This window comes from Cervus canadensis, chromosome 16, assembly GCF_019320065.1.
Source record: "Cervus canadensis isolate Bull #8, Minnesota chromosome 16, ASM1932006v1, whole genome shotgun sequence".
Lineage (NCBI taxonomy): Eukaryota > Metazoa > Chordata > Mammalia > Artiodactyla > Cervidae > Cervus > Cervus canadensis.
The window spans coordinates 22,438,802-22,461,302 of record NC_057401.1 but is presented as its reverse complement, the minus strand read 5'-3'; the positions used below and the strand labels follow the sequence as shown (position 1 = coordinate 22,461,302).

At 38.7% G+C, this 22,501-nt stretch overlaps 1 protein-coding gene across 6 annotated transcripts in view; it reads right to left on the bottom strand.

Moving 5' to 3' along the window:
• The window catches only part of SLC38A9 (solute carrier family 38 member 9), a 79,946-nt gene extending 57,704 nt beyond the window's left edge, over positions 1-22,242 (bottom strand). Inside the window, exons 1-2 of one of the 6 annotated variants that reach the window (XR_006273354.1) lie at positions 21,985-22,242; positions 9,374-9,520 (exon numbers count right to left, since the gene is read on the bottom strand). Coding sequence is in view for 4 of the 6 variants with exons in the window: in XM_043488594.1 (XP_043344529.1) it covers positions 9,374-9,486 (113 nt within the window). In the remaining 2 variants the exon portion in view is untranslated. The other 5 variants (XM_043488594.1, XM_043488593.1, XM_043488596.1 and 2 more) reach the window with 5 other exon arrangements.
• Positions 22,243-22,501: the final 259 nt, after the last annotated feature.

Genomic DNA, 22,501 nt, shown 5'->3' with positions numbered 1-22,501 from the left:
ATCATGTTGGTTTATCTTCTCTGCCTAGCTATGTTTAAGTACCTGGCATTGTACTTAATGGAATTCTAGTATACAGAAAATAGTATAAGTAAGTTGAAGCCTTAGAATAATATTATTTTCTTTAGAAAGGATGTACATTTGCTTTGGGGAGCCAATTTAAGACACTTAGCCAACCTAGATTACCTTAATTCAATTTTAGGAACTGAGATGAGTTAAACTTGAGCTATAGTCTCTGAAAGAAGACCATTTTATTTCCAGTTCATTCATATTTCTAGGCTTTTCAACTTGAAGTTTGCACGGGGCCTGCTTACTTTTAGTGAGCACTGAATTCCAATTTTTCTCCCTGTAGCCTTGTAAAGCTGTCAAAAGCTCTGTCAATTTAATAGCTTCTCAGCCAATAAACTTACACTAGAATTGGCAGATACTCTTGAGGAAATGCTGCACTTCCCTTTCTTGGTGCCCTCCTTCTTCAAGATCTAGATTCTACTGTTCTTGTCTTATCAGTTCTCCTATGTCTGTAGGCACATTAAAAAAATTGCAGGGGCGGGTAAGTTTTTCTAGTTATTCTCAGCAGTTGGTTGGTCCAAATTCCTTAGTCTGCCCTTGTCATAAGCAAAAATTTCCCTTGCCTTCTTAATTAAAAAAAAGTAATAGATTAACAAGACTTCCGTGGCAGTGTGTCTAGTAGGTCTAGTACCTAAGACTCCATATTTCCATTGCAGGGAGCAAGGGTTCGATTCCTGGCTGGGAACTAAGATCCCACATGCTGCATGGCATGGCCAAAGAATTTAAAAAATAAATAAAATAAAAATACTTTATTAAAAATGATAGATTATTAAAATATTAATTCACATACCGTAAAATTTACCCATTTAAATGTGTGATTCAATAGTTTTTGGAACATTCATGGAGTTCTCCCTCAAGCACCAAAAGCAATTTTTTGTTTTTTGGCTATGCCATGTAGAATGTGGGATCTTAGTTCTCCCATTAGGGGCACCACTTGTGCCCCTGCAGTGGAAGTGTAGAGTCTTACCCACTGGACTGCCAGGGAAGTCCCATCATAATCAACTTTAGAACTTTTCATCACTCCAAAAAGAAATCTTAGGTTCCATTATTTCCTCTTGCCAGCATCTGCAACCATTAATCTGCTTTCTGTCTCTATTGTCTTTACCTAATTTAGATAGTTCATATAAATTGAATCATATATGTCTTTTTTTGTGTGGCCTCTTTTACATAACATGTTTTCAAGGTTCATACATATTGTAGCATATATTGACACTTTAATCCTTTTTTATGGTCAAATAATAATATGTTGTATGGATATACCACATTTGGTTTATATATATATCCACTGATGGATATTTGGATTGCTTCCACTTTTGGCTATTATAAATGTTATGGACATTTCTTTATATTTGTTTGGACATATGTTTCAATTCTCTTGAGTATATACCTAGGTGTAGAATTGTTAAGTCAAATGATAATCCTATATTTAACATTTCTAGGAATTATCACACTGTTTTCAAAAGTGGCTATACCAGTTGCAAAAGAAGTCATGGGTATGAAACGAATAGTATGGGAAACAAAGGCAGTGTAGTATCTTTGTATGGTGACAAATCATAACTAAGCTTACTGAAGTGATCATTTTAAAATGCACAGAAATGTCAAATCACTATGCTGTATAAGAGGAACGAACTGTGTTACAGGTCAATTATACTTCAAAAACAAACAAATTCATAGAAATAAAGACTGAATAGAAATAAAGACTCTACCAGAGGCAGGGTAGAGGTGAGGAATGGAAGAAGACAGGCAGTGAAAACGTATAAACTTTCAGTTACAAAATAAATAAGTATGAGGAATATAATGGACAACATGATAAATACAGTTAATACTGCTGTATGTTATATATGAAAGTTGTTAAGAGAGTAAATCCTAAGAGTTTTCATTATAAGGAAAAATATTTTTTTCTGTTTCTAAATTTTTGTATCTACATGAGATGATGGATGTATACTAAACTTATTGTGATAATCATTTCATGATGTAAGTCAAATCATTATGGTGTACAGCTTAAACTTATAAAGTGCTGGATGTCAATTATATCTCAATAAAACTGGAAGGAATAATGAGTGGCTATATCATGTTTCATTTCCACTAGCAATGTTTAAGGATCATGCCCTCTTTTCAAGCAATTATTTTTAACACTGAAATTTACTAGCCTTAATAAAACAGACCAATTATGCCTCAATAATGCTGAAATAAAACAGAAAATATTTATAAAAATAATTCTCTAACTATAATAAGTGAAGTGAAGTTGCTCAGTTGTGTCCAACTCTTTTCGACCTCATGGACTGTAGCCTACCAGGCTTCTCCGTCCATGGGATTTTTCAGGCAAGAGTACTGGAGTGGGGTGCCATTTCCTTCTCCAGGGGATCTTCCCGACCCAGGGATCGAAACCAGGTCTCCCACATTGTAGGCAGACGCTTTACCCTCTGAGCCAACTATAATAAAAGAGAAACAAAATGAAAGTAACATACTAAAGTAACAACAATTTTAATATATAAGAGCTAGGGCATAACAACACTCAAAGACAGGATGAAGACCAACAGCTACATCAATTTATAATGAATAAGCCAGGATTTAAGAGAAGATTAGAAGCCATTCTGTGGAAGAAGTATAATAAAAAAAAAAAATCAGAGGCATTGGTAGATATAAAAACTAGTGTTAGAATAAATAAGTCAGATATGAATTTGATAAAAGAGAAATAACCTTAATTGAAGTAGTGATACATGCCAAGTTAAATTATAAGCTAACTGAAATAGAAAAAATGAGGAAGTGTGATGTTGTTGCAAATTAATCAAACTTTTAAAAATAAGTATAGCACCAAAGTAATTTTCTATGTCACTTTATAGAAAAGTATTTCTTAGCTTGAAATGTTGAGGCATTCACTTATCTCTTAAAATTTAAAAGCCCTTAGAAACTACAATTGGGGAGAAAGGAATACAGAACAGATTACAAGATGAAATCTTAAAACAAGAAGCCATAGGAAAATTATACAGTAGACTTGGAGACAATTTGAGACTAAGACTAAAGCATAACAGGCAGGCCAAAGATATATAATCTCAGTATGTTACTTTTATATCAATTCCTTATCTTTGGGCTACAGTCATCCATTAGGCTTTTGACAAGATCCCTAAATTTCATGTGCCTCCAATTAAAAATATTTGATTTTGTCTGTTTGTTAAAAGGAGTTTTAATTTTCTTTAATAAGAAAATTGAATGGGTTTGCAATGGGTTTCATTGTTTTTGCAGTAATGATATAATTACTTATGAAAGGAAAATCCAAATGGAGTTGGTATTTTTGAGAGTTTTCTGAAAGGGAGCCAGGAAGCCATTAAGGAAGTATGAGTTATACATGTCTCAGCCTGGATGGAGTCTGACCTTTTGACCTGATAAGCAAGTTATTTAGAACATATGCCAGAAACTCAAGATACTTATCAGATCCTTACCCGAAAATAACCAGGTCCTATTTACTTCTAGGACCCCTATCCTAAAACAACTCGTGATTCCTTAAGGATGAATAACAATTTTTTCCAGACAATTTTTAACAATTTCATGGTTTTCTGTTTTTATAATAAGCCCTTGATTCTTTTCCTCAGAACACGCTTTCAGGATTACCCAAATCTGTGTCTCCTGAATTATAATTTTAAGACACCCCCCCACCATAAACTCTTTTCTTATTTGCAGCCCACTGCACTTTTTTGGGGGGCGGGGTTGATACACTAAAATCCTTTTTAACTATATGCTTGGAGGTGTTATAACACTAAGTAGAACTGAGTAGACAGAGAAAAATGCTAGGCCAACTCTTCATACCCTTTCCTCCCAACAAAACACACTTGATTGACTGGCCCTGATGAGCACCAGTCACACTCCATTATTAGGCTCCCTCTTTCTTCAGATTCGTCCAAATAATGTTAATGAGGGAGGAAGATAGGGAAGAAAATAAAGAACTAGTTTGCAGGTAAGGGAAGAAATAGTAAAATCAGATAGGACAGACAGATCTAGGGAAAGAAATGGAAGCACCTCAGGAAAGCAGATATAAATGCAAAAGGATAGTTAAGCAACAAAGACATCTGGAAAGACTGGCAGAAGTAAAAGAACCTATGAACCGGAGAGAATAAAAAGGTTCCAATGAAACTTGAAATAAGATCCCATTCTAACAAAGTCCATAGTTATCGATTTAAAGCATCTCGAAATCCATGGCATTTAGCAAAAAGAGCTCCACTGGAAAAAAATAATGGTGGAAAGTAGGGAGAAGAGAGGTGAGAGAAGACGACTAAAGAGGGAGAGAAAGAAGAGAGGCAAGAAGAAGGGAAAAAGGAGGAAGGAGAGGGAAGGGAACAAAAGATATAATACACAATCAGAAAATTGGTCCTCAGCTCCAGGGCACTGATACATGGTCAAGGGCCCTGGTCCTGCCTATTTAACATGGATGGCAAGTTCCTCAAAATTCAATTACACAGCTCTGGAAACCAACTCTCCTGGAACTACTTTTCTACTTTTTCTAGAAACTACTTTTCTAGATCTGTATAAATCCCCAACTATGAAACAACGCGAGCCTCAATAATCAAATAATCACTTCCGATCACTGTTGTTGGCCTAGGACACTTTAATAAACTCTTCACTTTGTTATGTGCTTGCTCGCTCTTGCTCACTTGCTCGTTCTCTCTCAGACCACAGATAACAAAAAGAGTCAATTCAGGCTGCTATCTAGTGACAGTATTAATGACAGATGAAAGTGAGAGAGACCACTTTGCACATGGGCAAACAAACAGACACTTTAAAGAAATAGGGGTCATAAGCATGCTTGGTATCTTTGACGGGCACCCAGAATACTGCCTATTTTAAATATCTACCTCTACCGTACTGGCTTACCAGAGTACTTGAAATGTTATTAGAAAAATCTAATCCTTAGGTTAGGCTTTTATATTTCTAGAATTCTCCTTATTAAAATACAAATAGTCATGAAAAAGTAATAGACTAGGTCTTTGACACATCAGCTTGCTTGCCATCATAACATTAAACAGACAACAGAACTGGCACCAACCGGATAGATAAGCATTAGTGAATAAGGGGAGGAAGAAAAAGTATAATTTACAAAGTACTGTCTAGAGGGAACTTTTGAGTGAATTCCTTGAGAAAAACTGGCACACAGAGATGAGTAAGAAAGCCCTAGGTCCTGGGAGAAGTGGAAGAGGAAACAGAGTTTGAGAAAACTGAAAAAGGGAAGTTCAAATCCCAATTTGGTTTCAGGCTGGCTGGGAGGGTCAACTCCCAAAGGTTATAATCCCAGAGCAGCAGCAGAGCATGAAGCAATCCTGAATACCAGCTCTAATATCTGGTTACCAGAAAGTCTGGGAAAAGCAGGAAAACAAACTCTAAGGCCAGTGATTGCCAAAGACATATATCAAGCACAGTATAGGAGATTTCTAAACCTTTCTGTCACCCTACCCACATTCTTCACCCCAAATCAGATGAAAAACTAATAGGGGAGGGGAGGGGAGGCATGCAGAGAGAAATGTGGATTTGTGTAATTTGTAAAAGTTCTCCAAATGATCCAGATGCTTGTGACATGTATGGTTCCTCTACAGTGACAAGGTCCTTCATCTACCTAAGTCTAATTAGACCCCCAGTCCACCAAAATGATAAGCAGGTCCAACACGCTTTCAGTCCCAAGCATTTCTTAAAATTTTTATATTTGAACTGGAACATGATTTTGATTGCCACCTAGTGGAAGAGACAGAGTCAACCACAAATTAAACTAAGAATAAGCAATCTAAAAGTATCAAATGTTATTTTTTGTATTCTAACAGTTGAAGACAGTTTCCCAAAGTGTGGCTATATGAAAGATGATTTTAGGTAGCACAAGGATAAATGCTATTTTAACTCCTTTGTATTTACTGCAATGTATACTAGAAAAAAGTATAAATGATACTTCATCATTTCACAAATATGTGAAGATAAGGCTATATTAACACTAATTTTCTCAAAGTTAATAAATTGAAAAATACAGTGTATCTGAGATTTATGTACATAAAATGAAATAACCCAAATTTTAGTGGAAATAACAATATTTTAAGATATTCCTGTTTTTTTCCCCTCATCAAATAAGTTCCTGAAATTATTTCACATGAAAATTAGCACTCACTACTGCTAAAGTCCTATAAAAATTTGCTTTTCTTAAGACATGCTTACCTAGACAGTTATCCTATGATTGAAAATAGTTGATTCCCTCTTATTTTGACAAATTTCATTATAGAAAATATACTTCCATTTAATCTAAATGGTTAAATACTCAGAGAACTGTTTGAACTCCTGCCAACCTATTGCAGTGGAATGCACTTTAATGACCTATGTTCTATTGTCACAGTGATCAATTATTTATCATAGAATTTAGAGGTTTCAAGAAAGTTCTGAGCATTTAATCAGCATTCATTAGTCCTTCTATTCACTGATACTAAACATACAAGTGAAAATTACAAGATTCATTTATTATCTTCTCTGATGGCCACTTTAAATGACAATGATACATTTCTCATGTGATAAACTTCATACTGCTCAAGCTGCTAAAAAAGACTAAAAATAAGTATCTGGAAAATGGAAGCGGGATTATCAAGAACAGTTTAAATCAATCCTCTTTCATCTCCTGGATTGGAAACTGCTTAGAGCCTTAACAAAATCAGAATTTTTTGGCCATCGTAACATTAAACAGACAACAAGCTTGTCCACAAATAGGATAGATAAGCAATAGTGAATAAGGGGAGGAAGAAAAAGTATAATTTACAAAGCATTGTCTAACAGAGGGAATTTTTGAGTGAATTCCCTGAGAAAAACTGGCACACAGAGATGAGTAAGAAAGCCCTAGGTCCTGGGAGAAATGGAAGAGGAAACAGAGAAAACTGAAAAACAGAAGTTCAAGGAATAGGTGGGGTTCTTGAATAGTTGGGTATTTACCTAACAGTAACTGCCACATGTCCCACCTCAAGCACTGTTTCTTTCTGAGGAGACAACACTCTGACAGTTTCCTATTTACTCCCCTGGACTCATTTATATATATATTTGCATTATATATAACTTTTTCATGTCTTTACCCAAACAGCAGTATGCTATATACACTGATTGCTCTGCACTTCACATTTTTTCATTTAACAAAATAAGTTGAAGACTTGTTCCATTTTGATATGTAATAAAGTCACTACTTTCTTTTTAATGGGTGAAAAATATTCCATTGTATCAAGGTGCCATAATTTATCCAGTCCTATAAGAAGACATTTTTGTTGTTTTCAACCTTTTGCTATTATTAAAAAACAGTGCATCAAACAACTTTGTACATATACTACTTGACACTGCAAATTAATATTTAGAAGTGAAACTGCTGGGCCATGTAAACTTTGGCATTGGTTGATGGCATTTTTTTTGGTGAGGGGCAGATCACATTAATTTTGTGGGGTTAAAATTTAAAGAGCATGACACTGTATTTTAGAGTCTTCTAGACTGAGAACAGAATATCCCTTTTTGTTACATGTAATATCTTATTAACTCTAGCATACACATTTAGTCCTTTCTAAAATATGGATGCATCTAATAATAATCCAGGACATCTTTTAATCACTGTCAGCCAGGTGGCAGTCATGAAGATAACTGCTCTTGGTGGCGTGACAGGTCATCTGTGGTCATTTCAATGATCAAACCATTTAGAGATCATTTAAGGAAGAAATCAGAGAAGGCAATGGCAACCCACTCCAGTACTCTCGCCTGGAAAATCCCATGGACAGAGGAGCGTGGTAGGCTGCAGTCCATGGGGTCACAAAGAGTCAGACACGACTGAGTGACTTCACTTTCACTTTTCACTTTCATGCACTGGAGAAGGAAATGGCAACCCACTCCAGCATTCTTGCCTGCCTGGAGAATCCCAGGGATGGGGGACCCTGGTGGGCTGCCGTCTATGGGGTTGCACAAAGTCGGACACGACTGAAGCCACTTAGCAGCAGCAGCAGTAAGGAAGAAATATGAGCCATAGTGTTGTTAGAAAGCTTTTTGTGACACCTTCTGGTAAGATCCGGAAAGTGCAAGCATCAAAACTAAAAAGTGCCAGTGATTTGGAAGAAAATTCTTTCAAGAAATACTATACTATCAATACTCTTAATGGTAATAAGGACAATTTTGTGTGAGCAGGAAAAAATAATGATTTTTGATGACTGCAAGTCAAAAAGTGAATCAGAAGAATCAGACTGTATGTGAAGAATCAGATTTGTAATATTTTAACCAATATATTTTGTTTATATTTTCGATTTTATAATCACACTAGAATTCTAGTAAGTACAAAAATAAAATTCTAAGTTCTAAGAAATTGTTGCATCAGAGGTATGGGCAGCAGTTTATGTTAGTTTTATATTTAAAAAAAAAGAACAACCAAAACTAGTACACCTTTTAATCAGCCGCTCAGATTTGAATAAACACTGTGCTGTTATTTTAGTATTTTAGAGTTTCTCTCATACAGATTTTGCACATTCTTAAGGCTATTCCTATGTATCTTATCTTTTCCTCCATTATATTTTCTTATTAGAATGCTATTGATTCTTGCCTATTTTGTAAACAACCACCTTACTGAATTGTTTTTTTATAAATTGTTATTATAAATTGCATTTATAATAATTTTTCAGTGGATTCTTTTGGATTTTCAAGGTAAGGAATGAAATAAATTTTAAACTCTAATTATCTTCAACTACCTGCTGGAATTTAAACTCAGAGAAGGTAAGGATCATGAATTATTTTCACTGTTCTATTCCCAGCACTTCCCATACTTGTGCTCAGCTGCCCAGTCGTGTCCAACTCTTCGCAACCCCATGGACTGTAGCCGGTCAGGATCCTCTGTCCATGGGATTCTCCAGGCAAGAATGCTTGAGTGGGTTGCCATTTCCTCCTCCAGGAGATCTTCCCGACCCAGGGATCGAACCTACATCTCCTACATTGGCAGGTGGATTCTTTAATACTGAGCCACCAGGGAAGCCTGACTTCATGTAATACGTTGCACAGATCAGACAATCAATAAGTATTTGTTACATGAGTCACATGCATATTACTTCATAAAACTTACCTCAGCCATCCCTGACAGAGATAACGGAGTTTAGTCTAAAAAGTCAAATACAAGTGAGAAAATGTATTCATATATATTCCCTTTTATATACAAACATACAGATCCTGTAAGAAATTAGATATTTTATAATAAAATCTCTATATATTTGGTTATAATGAGTTCTATTTTAATAACTAAAAGTCTTAATTTTGAAATAAATGTTTTATTTTGAACACTTACCTTTTAGATCTTATATCTGATGAATCAAACTGGATATTCATAGGTCCAGGATTTATTTCATGATCTCCCTCAGGGATGAGAAGATGCCTAGAATCACTATCCATATTTGCCATTTTCCTCAGACTCTAGGCACTAAAGAAGTCAGTCCTGTAATAAATCAGAAAAGAGAAATAATATAAAGTTTAATATAAGAATTATTTCACTACTGATAGGTAATACATTTGCATGTATAAGAAATAAAAAAACACAGGAATTTGAATATATCTTAATGAGATATGCCTAAAATACTCATATTATCAGAAACTTGCTAAGTTGAAAAGGAGTTACTACTTATTTTTCAGCTTAATAAAAAAAGAAGCAAGGCAATCCATTTCCAGTAATAAAACAGATTAGACTATCTGGGCTCATTTTCCGGCAGAAAACAACTGAAAATACTGGGTAAAATATAAAAAAATTTTTTTTGAAAATAGTAAGGAAAAGCAGGCCATTTGTAGGTGAATTTAAGGAACACAGAAAGTAAGTAGCTAGAACAAGTTGGTTCCATTCTGAAGGTATTCGCTGTGCCAGGAGAAACTGTGCTGGGGTTTTCAACATGTTTTGGAATAGCAGGGAAATAAAAGACAAACCCCAAAATTCATCCAAAGGAAGGAATGAGTGTAGTAAGAAATCACCCCCACCCCTACTTTCAATACAGTTGTGACTACAGAGCGCTTCACCATCAGATTAGGAGTTAACAGGAAGTAATTCCAAAGAAAGGTAATGCCAAAGAATGCTCAAAGTACTGAACAATTGCACTCAACTCACACGTTTGCAAAGTAATGCTCAAAATTCTCCAAGCCAGGCTTCAACAATATGTGAACCATAAACTTCCAGATATTCAAGCTGGTTTTAGAAAAGGCAGAGGAACCAGAGATCAAATTGCCAACATTCACTGGATTATCGAAAAAGCAAGAGAGTTCCAGAAAAACATATATTTCTGCTTTATTGACTACACCAAAGCCTTTGACTGTGTGGATCACAATAAACTGTGGAAAAGTCTTCAAGAGATGAGAATACCAGACCACCTGACCTGTCTCCTGAGAAACCTATATGCAGGTCAGGAAGCAACAGTTAGAACTGGACATGGAACAACAGACTGGTTCCAAATAGGAAAAGGAGTACATCAAGCCTGTATACTGTCACCCTGCTTATTTAACTTCTATTCAGAGTACATCATGAGAAACGCTGGGCTGGATGAAGCACAAGCTGGAATAAAGATTGCCGGGAGAAATATAAAAAACCTAAGATATGCAGATGACACCACCCTTATGGCAGAAAGTGAAGAAGAAATGAAGAGCCTCTTGATGAAAGTGAAAGAGGAGAGTAAAAAAGTTGGCTTAAAGCTCAACATTCAGAAAACTAAGATCATGGCATCTTGGTCCCATCACTCACGGCAAATAGATGGGGAAACAGTGAAAACAGTAGCTGACTTTATTTTCTTGGGCTCCAAAATCACTGCAGACGGTGACTGCAGTCATGAAATTAAAAGATGCTTACTCCTTGGAAGGAAAGTTACGACCAACCTAGATAGCATATTACAAAGCAGAGACATTACTTTGCCAACAAAGGTCCATCTAGTCAAGGCTATGGTTTTTCCAGTGGTCATGTATGGATGTGAGAGTTGGACTATAAAGAAAGCTGAGTGCTGAAGAATTGATGCTTTTGAACTGTGATGTTGCAGAAGACTCTTGAGAGTCCCTTGGACTGCAAGGAGATCCAACCAGTCCATCCTAAAGGAGATCAGTCCTGAGTGTTCATTAGAAGGACTGATGTTGAAGCTGAAACTCCAATATTTTGGCCACCTGATGCGACGAGCTAACTCATTTGAAAAGACCCTGATGCTGGGAAAGATTGAAGGCAGGAGGAGAAGGGGACGACAGAGGATGAGATGGTTGGATGGCATCACTGACTCAATGGACATGTGTTTGAGTAAACTCCAGGAGTTGGTGATGGACAGGGAGGCCTGGCATGCTGCAGTCCATGGTGTTGCAAAGAGTCGGACACAACTGAGTGACTGAACTGAACTGAAAAGTGCCTCACTCCATCACAAGAGAATTGCAAACAAGTTTTCTTGACACTGACCACAGCCTGTGTGTGTGTTTGTATGTTTCTGTGTGTGTGTCTGTGTAGAGGGAAATGTTATACACTACAAACTGCACCTCATAGATTTGCAAGGTGATCAAAGAACACTTAAAGCTATGAACATAATTTCAGGTTACTTGCTTGGTAGAGCTTATAGGTAACTGGCTGAAGCAAATGTAAATCTTTTCTTTGAGGATCCAGAAAACACTGATCCTAGGCCTCAAAAAAGGCTTGCAAACAATTTTTCAAGAACAATGAACAGTACACTGTCAACAATAAACCAACATATAAACAAACAAAATGCTATTAGTGAGAACCAGAAGAAATAGCAGAAATAGCTTCACAAAGGCTTCAACCACATTCTTATTATCAGAATAAGATTATAAAACAATTATGCTTCCTACCTTTAAACAAATAAAGGAAAAAGTGGATATTTTCAAAAAGTAAAAGCATGTTTGTAAAGGACTAGAGTGAACACTTAGGCCCAGATAAATAACAACAAAGAAAAAAAATAATAAAACAAAACATAATAGCCAAAATTTAAAACTCAATGGATGTATTTAAAAGCTGAAGAGAGGATGCTGGCAACATGGTAGAATAAAAAGCTCCCTTTATCTTTTCCTTTCAAAGGACGACCAGTAACACATCTATAACACAACAGAAGTGCCTCCACCCAGCACACTAGGATGCTGGAGAATTCCACACATCTGTACATCTAAGAGTGAGCAGACTAGATAGGATATTTAGAAGAGGGGGAAACTGAGGGAGGGAGAGACCGAGGGAAGGGTGATGGTGGTGCCTGTAGTCCTAGCCCTCCAGCTGAGCCGCTGAGACTGCAGCCCCGAAAGACTGGATAGCAGCAGGGAGGTGGGCACACGACTCCTGCCTCAGCAGCCGCCAGGAACACAGAGGCCAAGACGGAGAACCTTACGACACTTCACCCAGCATAGGTGCCTCTCTCTTCTCCCTCCCCCTGCAATGCCAGAGCCTGTAATTCAGGAGATCCTGGATCTGAGGTAACGGAGCACCATCCTGGCTATAGCAGAAGGCAAGGCACCAACAACCCTGGAGGCACAAGAAGCGGTACTGAGTGCCCAGGGTAACACTGCCGACAGAGGTGATGGAGGGTGGAGAGCGAAAAAGATAACTACAGGTAGTTCAGTTAAGAGAAGCCAAAAGATCGTGCACCACTTACTGGAAAACAGAAGAAAGGCCTCTAACTTCTAATCTATTGAATCTGTTATAATGAAGCAAAAAGGTGTTTGCCACTTGAAATTTGTCTGTGGAGAAACATCTCATTAGGCACCGTGAACCACAGTAACACTGCTGCTGCTGCTGCTGCTAAGTCGCTTCAGTCGTGTCTGACTCTGTGTGAACCCACAGACGGCAGCCCACCAGGCGCCACCGTCCCCGGGATTCTCCAGGCAAGAACAGTGCAGTGGGTTGCCATTTCCTTCTCCAATGCATGAAAGTGAAAAGTGAAAGTGAAGTCGCTCAGTCATGTCTGACTCTTCGCGACCCCATGGACTGCAGCCTACCAGGCTCCTCTGTCCGTGGGATTTTCCAGGCAAGGGTACTGGAGTGGGTTGCCATTGCCTTCTCCGAACACTGCACTACAAAATGACAATTCTCCAAAAACTAAATGTAAAGTAATGAAATATTGTGACCTAATTGAAACAGATTTAAAATATTTGTCATGAAGAAACTCAACAAACTACAAGAAAACTCAGAAAGGCAGATTCAATGAGCTCAGGAATAAAATTAATGAACAGAAGTAATACTTTAACAAAGTGATTTAAACTCTAAAATAGAACTAACTGAAAATTCTAGAGCTGAAGAATTCAATAAATGAAATGAAGAATGAATTACAAAGCAATGGAAATAGAGCTGACTGGATAAAAGACAGAATTGGCAAGCTTGAAGATAGAAATCTAGAAATAATACCAGTAGGAGAGGAGTAGAAATAAGATATTTTTTTAAATCAGAAAATTCTACAAGAGCTGACTGACTCTTTAAGGAAGGACAACATTAGGACATTGGGTATCCCAGAAAAGAGAGAAGGGGACAGAGTTTATTTAAAGAAATAATAGCTGAGAATTTCCCAAGCCTGTGGTAAGAACTGGATATACAAGTCTATGAAGCTAGGAGAACACCTAATTGCCTCAATGCAAAAAGATCTTCTCTAAGACACATCATATTAAAACTGTCAAAAGGGGTTTCCCTAGTGGCTCAGTGGTAAAGGACCGGTCTGCCGATGCACAGACATCCCTGATCCAGGAAGATCCTACATGCCAAAGAGCTACTAAGCCCATGCACCACAACTATTGAGACTGTGCTCTAAATCCTGGGAGCCACAACTACTGAAGCCCACGTGCCCAGGCATGCATGCCACAGTGATGAGAAGCCCTTGTACCACAACTAGAGAGCAGTTCATGCTCGCTGCAGCTAGAGAAAGCCCATACAGCAATGAAAACCCAATAAAGCCATAAAAAATAACAACAAAAAACTGTCAGAAGTGAATCATGAAGAAAAAATTTTAAAGGTAGCTAAGGGAAAAAGGATAACAACCTATAATGGAAACTCCATTACAGACAGAAAATCCTACACTGCCACCAGATGTCATTGATGAATTCAGTAAAGTTGCAGTATACAAAATTAATATACAGAAATCTGTTGTTAATTCTACACACTAATAATGAATTACTCAAAAGAGAAATTAAGAAAATAAGTCCATGTACCACTGCATCAAAAAAGAATAAAAAACCTAGAAATGAACTTATCTAAGGAGGCAAAAGATCTGTACTTGGAAAAATACAAGACACCGATGAAAGGAATTGAAAATGACACAAATAGATGAAAAGATATACCATGTTCATGGGTTAGAATTAATACTGCTAAAATGACCATACTACCCAAGGCAATCTACAGATTCAGTGCAATCACTACTAAAATACCAAGGGCCTTTCTCACAGAACTATAGAAAAATAATTTTAAAATTTGTATGGAAATACAAAAGACCCTGAATAGCTAAAATAATCTTGAGAAAGAGAACAAAGTTAAAAGAATAATATTCTTTGACTTCAGACTATGCTACAAAGCTACAAAAACAAATAATAATAAAAATCAAAACTATGACATAGGCACAAAAACAGACAAACAGATCAATTAAACAGGATAGAAAGCACAGAAATAAACCTATGCACTAATAGTCAATTAATCTATGACAAAGGAGGCAGGAATATACAGTGGAGAAGAGAATTTTTTTCAAAAAGTGGTGCTCAGAAAACTGGACAACTACATGTAAAAGAATGAAATTAGAACATTTTCTCACACCAAATACAAAAATAAACTCAACATGATTAAAGACCTAATATAAGACTGGAAACCATAAAACTCTTAGAGGAAAACATAAGCAGAACATGCTAACATAAATCACAGCAGTATTTTTTTTATCTGTATGCTAAAGCAAGGAGAAGGGGATGACAGAGGACAAGACAGCTGGATGGTATCACTGAATCAATGGACATGAGTTTGAGTAAACTCCGGGAGATGGTGAAGGACAGGGAAGCCTGGCGTGCTGCAGTCCATGGGGTCACAAAGAGTTGGACGTGGCTGAGCAACTGAACAACAAATGCTAAAGCAAAGGAAATAAAAGCAAAAATAAATATGACCTATTCAGACTTAAAAGCTTTTGCAGAACACGAAGGAAACCAGTGACAAAACAGACAGCATATTAAATGGGAGAAAATATTTGCTAATGGTATGACTGATAAGGGGTCCTGCATTGGCAGGTGGATTCTTAACCACTGAGCCACCAGGGAAACTCTAGATATTTCCTTAGTAAGTAAGTAGGTGGTAGTCACTCAATCATATCTGACTCTTTGTGACCCCGTGGACTATAGCTCACCAGGCTCCTCTGTCCATGGAATTCTCCAGGCAAGAATACTGGAGTGGGTAGCCATTCTCTTCTCCACGGGACCATCCTAATCCAGGGATTGAACCTGGGTCTCTTATGTTGAAGGCAGATTCTTTACTATCTGAGCTACCAGGGGAACCCTAGGCATTTCCTTACTATATCTGACTCTTTGTGATCCCATGGACATATCTTACTCTTTGTGATCCCATGGACATATCTGACTCTCTGTGACCCCATGTATTATAGCTCACCAGGTTCCTCTGCCCATGGAATTCTCCAGGCAAGAATACTAGAGTAGGTAGCCATTTTCTTCTCCAGGGGATCATCCCAATCCAGGATCCAACCTGAGTCTCCTGTGTTGCAGGCAGAATATTTACCATCTGAGTCACCAGGGAAGCCCTAGGTATTTGCTTAGACAGCAATAATCCTTCTAGCAGCAGTGAAACAGAGGAAAAAGTCAATAACCAAGTCACAGTAGGGAAAAAAGTTACCTGCTTAAACAATGGTGGCAATACATGGTTACACTTACATGGTTCTGACTTACTTTGCTAACCAATGCTCTCCATTGTATTGGTTCCTAAACTAAACTAGGATGTGGCTGAATTTACAAATAGGATTCTTTTAACTCCCAGAGATGATACTTTCACTGATTGTTGAATGTTAGGAAACCAGAAAAGAGGAAAATCTAGAAAGGTTCTTAAATTTCAGTCAGCCTTAATAAAAAGTAGTAATCCGGGTTGAGGAAAATATGAAGGATATTCAGGAACTGACATAAAAGTTCCAGTTGAATCACAAACATCTATTTTTTTTTCCTGAGCAAACCTGAAATTTGCATTGTCAAATTAGCCTTTTATTCCAAACAAGTAGAAAACTGATATTTCAGTGATTTAAAATAAATCATGAATGAGTTCAAAGTTCAAATCCAAAGTTCCCAGTGCCTTTCAGAGATTTAATAATATTCAAATAAATATGAAGAATTGTAAGAAAATGGATAATTTTCAGTTGCCTCAACTTTAAATTCCCCCAGAAAGCTGTCTCAAAGGAAATTTAACATCTTTTTTGAAAGTCTTGATGAGAACTATAAGATATCTTAAAATCTGATGAATTAGGTTGAGAGGTGAACTGGAGTTTCATAGCTAATATTACAGGATAGTGCTATCAATGATTGACTAAACTGTTAAATATTCCAAAGCATTATTTTTGTCATAGACTAACACTAATACAGGAAACTAAATACACAAAATGACATAAACAGACATACTCAACTTCTATTTCATTCAGTCCTCTGACCTTTAAAACAAAGTCCCAGATGCAAGATTAACGTCAAAGATAAGTCATTTAATAATGAGACCCTAATCATTTAAGATTGGTTTTAGTATGGGGTCTCAAGACAAAAACAGCTTATTAATAACTTGTTTGCTAATACCTATGCTGAAACATTATCTCCACAAAAAGAACATAGAGAACAACAAAAGGAAGTTCCTGTAACGTCTTTTAAAAGGTATTAACCGTGAGCATTATCATATTTCAAAGAATGTCAGTCCTTTCCACTCCAGGTTCAGAAACTTCGTTTCACAATTCTTTGAGAAAGCAAATTTATAGTACTGGGTTGGCCAAAAAGTTCCTGAGGTTTTAAAGCAAAAACAGAAGACACATTCTTCATCATTTTCACCAAGAACTTTATTGAACAACATATTCACCAATTGCAACATATCCACCAATATGCAGATGAAACTACTCTAATGACAGAAAGTGAAGAGGAACTGAAGAGTCTCTTGAGGAGAGTGAAAAGGAAATGAAAAAGCCAGTTTAAAACTCAACATTCAAAAAACAAAGATCATGGCATCCGGTTTCATCACTTCATGGCAAGTAGATGGGGGAAAAGTGGATGCAGTGGCAGATTTTATTTCCTTGGGCTGCAAAATCAATGTGGACTGTGACTGCAGCCACGAAATTAAGACGTTTACTCCTTGGAAGGAAAGCTATGACAAACCTAGAGAGCATATTAAAAAGCAGAGACATCATTTTGCCAACAAAGGTCCATATAGTCAAAGCTATGGTTTTTACAATAGTCAGGTACAGATGTGAGAGTTGGATCATAGATAAGCCAAAGAACTGATGCTTTCAACTGTGGTGCTGGAGAACACTCTTGAGAGTCCCTGGGACAGGAAGGCAATCAAACCAGTCAATCCTAAAGGAAATCAACCCTGAACATTCACTGAAAGGACTGATGCTGAAGCTGAAGCTCCAATACTCTGGCCACCTGATGCAAAGAGCTGACTCATCGCAGAAAAGACCCTGTTGCTGGGAAAGTCTGAAGGCAGGAGAAGGGGCAGCAGAGGATGAGATGGTTGGATGGCATCACAGACTTGATGGACATGAGGTTGAGAAAACTCTGGGAAATAGTGAAGAACAGGGATGCCTGGCATGCTGCTGTGCAGGGGTCCAGGGGGTTGCAAACAGTGGGACACAACTTAGTGACTGGATAACATTCACCATTTTGTTTCACTACCTTCTGACATTTTTCGGGCAATTTTATAACTCCATTGTCCCAAAGCTTTTTATCTTTTTGAGCAAGAAACTGTTTCAGGTGCTTCTTACAATCTTCCAGGGAACTGAAAATTTTCCATTAAGAGAATTTTGGAAGGACTGAAATAAATGGAAATCTGAAGATGCAGTGTCTGGTGAATACAGCGAATGAATCAGACCTTCCCAGCCAAGCTGTAACAGGTTTTGTCTGGTCATCAGAGAAATATGCAGTCTTGCGTTATCCTGATGGAAGACTATGTGTTTTCTGTTGACTAATACCAGATTCTTTTCTTTGAGTGCTGCTTTCAGTTGGTCAAATGGGGAGCAGTACTTGTTGGAATTAAGAGTTCTGTTTTCCAGAAGGAGTTCATAGTAGAGACCTCCCTTCCAATCCCACCATATACAAAACATCATGTTCTCTGAATGGAGATCAACCTTTGGTGTGGTTGGTGGTAGTCCATTTCACTTGCCCCATGATCTCTTTCATTCCACATTACTGTATGGTATCCAATTTTTATTGCCCATCACAATTTGTTTCAAAAATGGAATTTTCATTAAATAGAGAATTGAATGCAGAAATATGGTCAAGGTTTTTTTGCTTAACTTACATGGAACCCAAACATCAAAGCAATTAACACAACCAAGCTGGTGCAAATGATTTTCAAAGCTTGATTTGGATTTTCTGAGCATGTTGGCTATTTCCCTCATGATATAAAGTTGACTGTTCTCATTAGTGTCTCGATTTGATCACTCTCAACTTCAACTGGTCTACCTGAATGTGGAACATCACCCAGCAAGAAATCTCTAGTACTGTACTTCCTTGATGGCTCAATGATTACAGAGGCCACCTGCTAATGCAGGGGACACAGGTTTGACCCCTGGTCTGGGGAGAGTCCCCGTGCCACTGGGCAACTAAGTCCGTGTGCCACAATTACCAAGACTGTGCTCTAAAGGCTGGGAGGCACAACCACTGAGCCCATGTGCCGCAACTACTGAAGCCCGTGCACCCTAGAGCCTGTGCTCCACAACAAGAGAAGCCACTGCAATGAGAAGCCCATGCATTGCAACTAGACAGTAGCCCCTCCTCTCCGCAACTAGAGAAAAGCCCACACAGCAACAAAGACCTAGCATAGCCATAAATAAAGAAAGAAAGAAAAGAAAGAAAGAAATCTCCAGTACTAACCACAAACCATTTTGTCACATTTGATCAGTCATGCCACCTTCTCCACACACTGCACAAGTCTATTCTTGTGTTTCAGTTGCCTTTTTACCTTTCATGAAATAATAAAGCATAAAATGCCAAAAACGTTGCTTTTTTCCTCCATCTTCAATATTAAAATAGCTACACAAAAATTCACCAATTTTGATGAATTTTTTTTTTTTAATGCACACTGACATGACAGCTCTTACAATACAATCTAACAGAACTGTTTCAAATGAAGTTAAAGACAACAAAGCACTACTACAGCATCTCACAGAAAACAACCAAATGAAGTTTTTGGCCAACTCAATACATATGCCAAGATGCTAGCAACAATCTGCAATAACAGGCACTGGCTTTTGCCCAAAGAAATGGATTATGAACCCACCATATAAGTATTTATGAGTGAGAATTACTATTAACTAATACTTCTGCATATGGTAGAGCTTTAGATACTACATTTATATTCAGTTTACCAGGCTGGGGGTTGATAATTTTTTTTTTTTTCTGTAAATGGCCAGATAGTAAATATCTTAGGCTTTGCCAGCCATACGGTCTGTGCAACTACTCAACTTTGCCTTGTAGCACAAAAGACAATATATAAATGAGTAAGCATGGCTGTATTCCAGTAAAACTACATAAAAAGTAAATACATTTGGCAGTGGGCCAAGTTTGGTCATGGTTTACGCACCTATCCAGTATGCCAATATAAAAGTAAATAGGGGACTTTCCCGTTGGTCCAGTGGCTAAGAATCTGTGTTCCCAATGCAAGGGGCCTGGGTTCGATACCTGGTCATGGAATTAGTTTCCACATGCCACAACTAAAACATCCCACATGCTGCAATTAAGACCTGATGCAGTCAAATAAATAAATATTAAAAAAAAAAAGCAAATGGAATCATATCATTAAAAAGGCAGCCTGGTGAAAGCAGTTTTGTTATGTATATGTATGTTCTTCTATGTATTGTAAGTCTATAACTTCTATAAAGTCCAGTAATGGACTTATCCCAACCTCTTCCTTATGAATTGCTTAATGGTCAACCAATAGGAGCTATAATATTTAAATTCTGATGTGACAGTTGGATCAACAAATCCTTCAAGAGGTGTAAATTTGACAGTGCTGGAAGAGAATGTGGTTTAATAAAGAAATTACCAGTTAAAACAATGCAGTAGCACCAAAAAACCTATCCTCCCACACTGGGGAACTCGATTATAATGCTCTAAAGTTATGTTTAGGGAGGAAAAAAGAAAGAATACTGGTATACTGGTAAAGGACTTAAATTTAAGTGTATTATAAAATGCTGGCCTGGTAGATTTTTAACCTATTAACGATTTTTTTTTTTTTACTTTTATGGTCATATCTCCTTAAAAAAAAATACTACTATAAATCATTATTTTAATTTGTAATTCATGCATTCCCATCCTCCTATGCTGTTTGTCTTTTACTGTAACTATTCAGGGTATTATGAAAATCACAATAAACAGCAACTACTTTTACGTATGTAACTGAGATATGCAGCATTTAAGATTGAGAGAAGAAATCTAAGGCTAAAGGTTCTCAGAGCTCTAGTGGGCACACAGTGGGAAAGCTGAACTTTGTTTTCTTCCAGTCAAAAAATCTATAGGTGACATTTTAGTTTGCTACTGATCTGTCATCTTAACATGAAGTTTGTAGATGTTTGTGATGCAAGGAGATTTTTGTTCAAGTTAAAACAAGGTTTCTTTAACCTATTGGAAAGTTTAAGGGCTTCCCAGGTGGCCCCTGTGGTAAGGAATCCACCCGCCAGTGCAAGAGAGGGAAGAGACGCTGGTTCGATCCCTGGCGCAGAAAGAGTCCCTGGAGAAGGGCATGACAACCCACTCCAGCATTCTTGCCTGCAGAATCCCATGGAGAGAGGAGCCTGGAGGGTTACAGCCCCATAGGATCGCAAAGAATCTGAAAGGATTGAAGCGACTTTGCACCCACGCATTGAAAAGTTTAAAAGCCTTTCCCTTCAGGGGTTGCCTGGTTACCTTGCATATGACAGCAGTAAAAAGATAAAAGAAGGGGGAACAGGTTAGAGTTTGCTAATCTACTGATCGCAGCAATAGATTAAGGCAAGGCTTGAGAGTCACGAAAATTAGGTTTCAGTCAATAACTGGTGGTCTGGTGGTGAGCGAGTCAATTTCTTCATCTTGGTTGGCCTGACTTTTCTCATCTGGAAAGTCTCAACGCACTTGATAGCAACTCTCAAAGACCCCTTCAAGCTCTGCTATTTTAAGACAGGAAGATGTCAAGCCACCTACTATCAGGGCACTAGCTCTCACAATCGAGCCGGGGGTGGGGGTTGGGGAGAAGAGTGACAAGGACTTACTGGTCTGGCCCTCACTCCCCACCCTTCGCCCCCGCCATCTGCGGCCCGAGCTCAAGGCATCAAAGGGGATCCCCCGCCCCCACTTCCCCTCTCTAGCTCTCTCCTACTCCCATTACTATAATTCTCCCAATTCTCCACCTCCCTCCTCTCACCTGGGTCTTCACCCACTGTAACCTTGCCTTTTCCTTAAGGCTCCGGCAGACACGACTCCCACAGCCCCTCGAGTTCTCCCAGGCACGGACTGAGTCCCCTACTTTGCCGGCACCCGAACCCTGTAGGAGCGCGCGCCGCCCCTCCGGACAGGACTCCACAGGCCCCAGCTTTGGCCTCACCGCTCCCGCAAGAAGCCACCGTTCCGACGCGTTTCCCCAAAGAACTTCCCCGAGTGACAGCCCGCTCCGATGCAAGCTCAGTCGTTCAGGCCGCTTCTCCCCTCTTCCCTCCGCTCCTTCCCCGGAGGTGAGTTTGCAAAACCCGGAACGTGCTCTACCTGAGCAGGCCAAGCCCAGAAACTCAGAGCGTTTGGCGGGAAGAAGTACACCCCTTCCCCAATCTTCTCAACTTGCCACAGCGAGGCTTCTAAGTCCCCTGGACAGGAAAAGGCAAAGGCCTAGGTCGCGGGGGCCGGCGGGGGATGGAGTTCTGAGAGCACCAAGCCGGCAGCCGCAGTCAAACCTCCCGCCGTCGCGGACTACAACTCCCAGAGGGCTCTGCGACAACCAACACGCCTCCCGCCGCAGAGCCCAACCCACCCCCCGCCCCGCGCCTTCAGCCTCGGCTTTTGCTTCGGCTTCAGCTTCAGAAAGAGGGGCGGCCCGGGTGGACAAATCGCTCCCCCCAGCCGTGTGACGTCCGCGCTGGAGTCTGTTGTACGTCCGAGGCCCTTTAAGGCGTCGAAGTGAAGGGACGCGATCTCCTGCAGTCGGTACCACCCCCGAGGCCACTGAGAAAGGGCGGATGTGATATTTCCATCTAGGGCAGACTTCCCACTGTCTCTTATTTCAGGA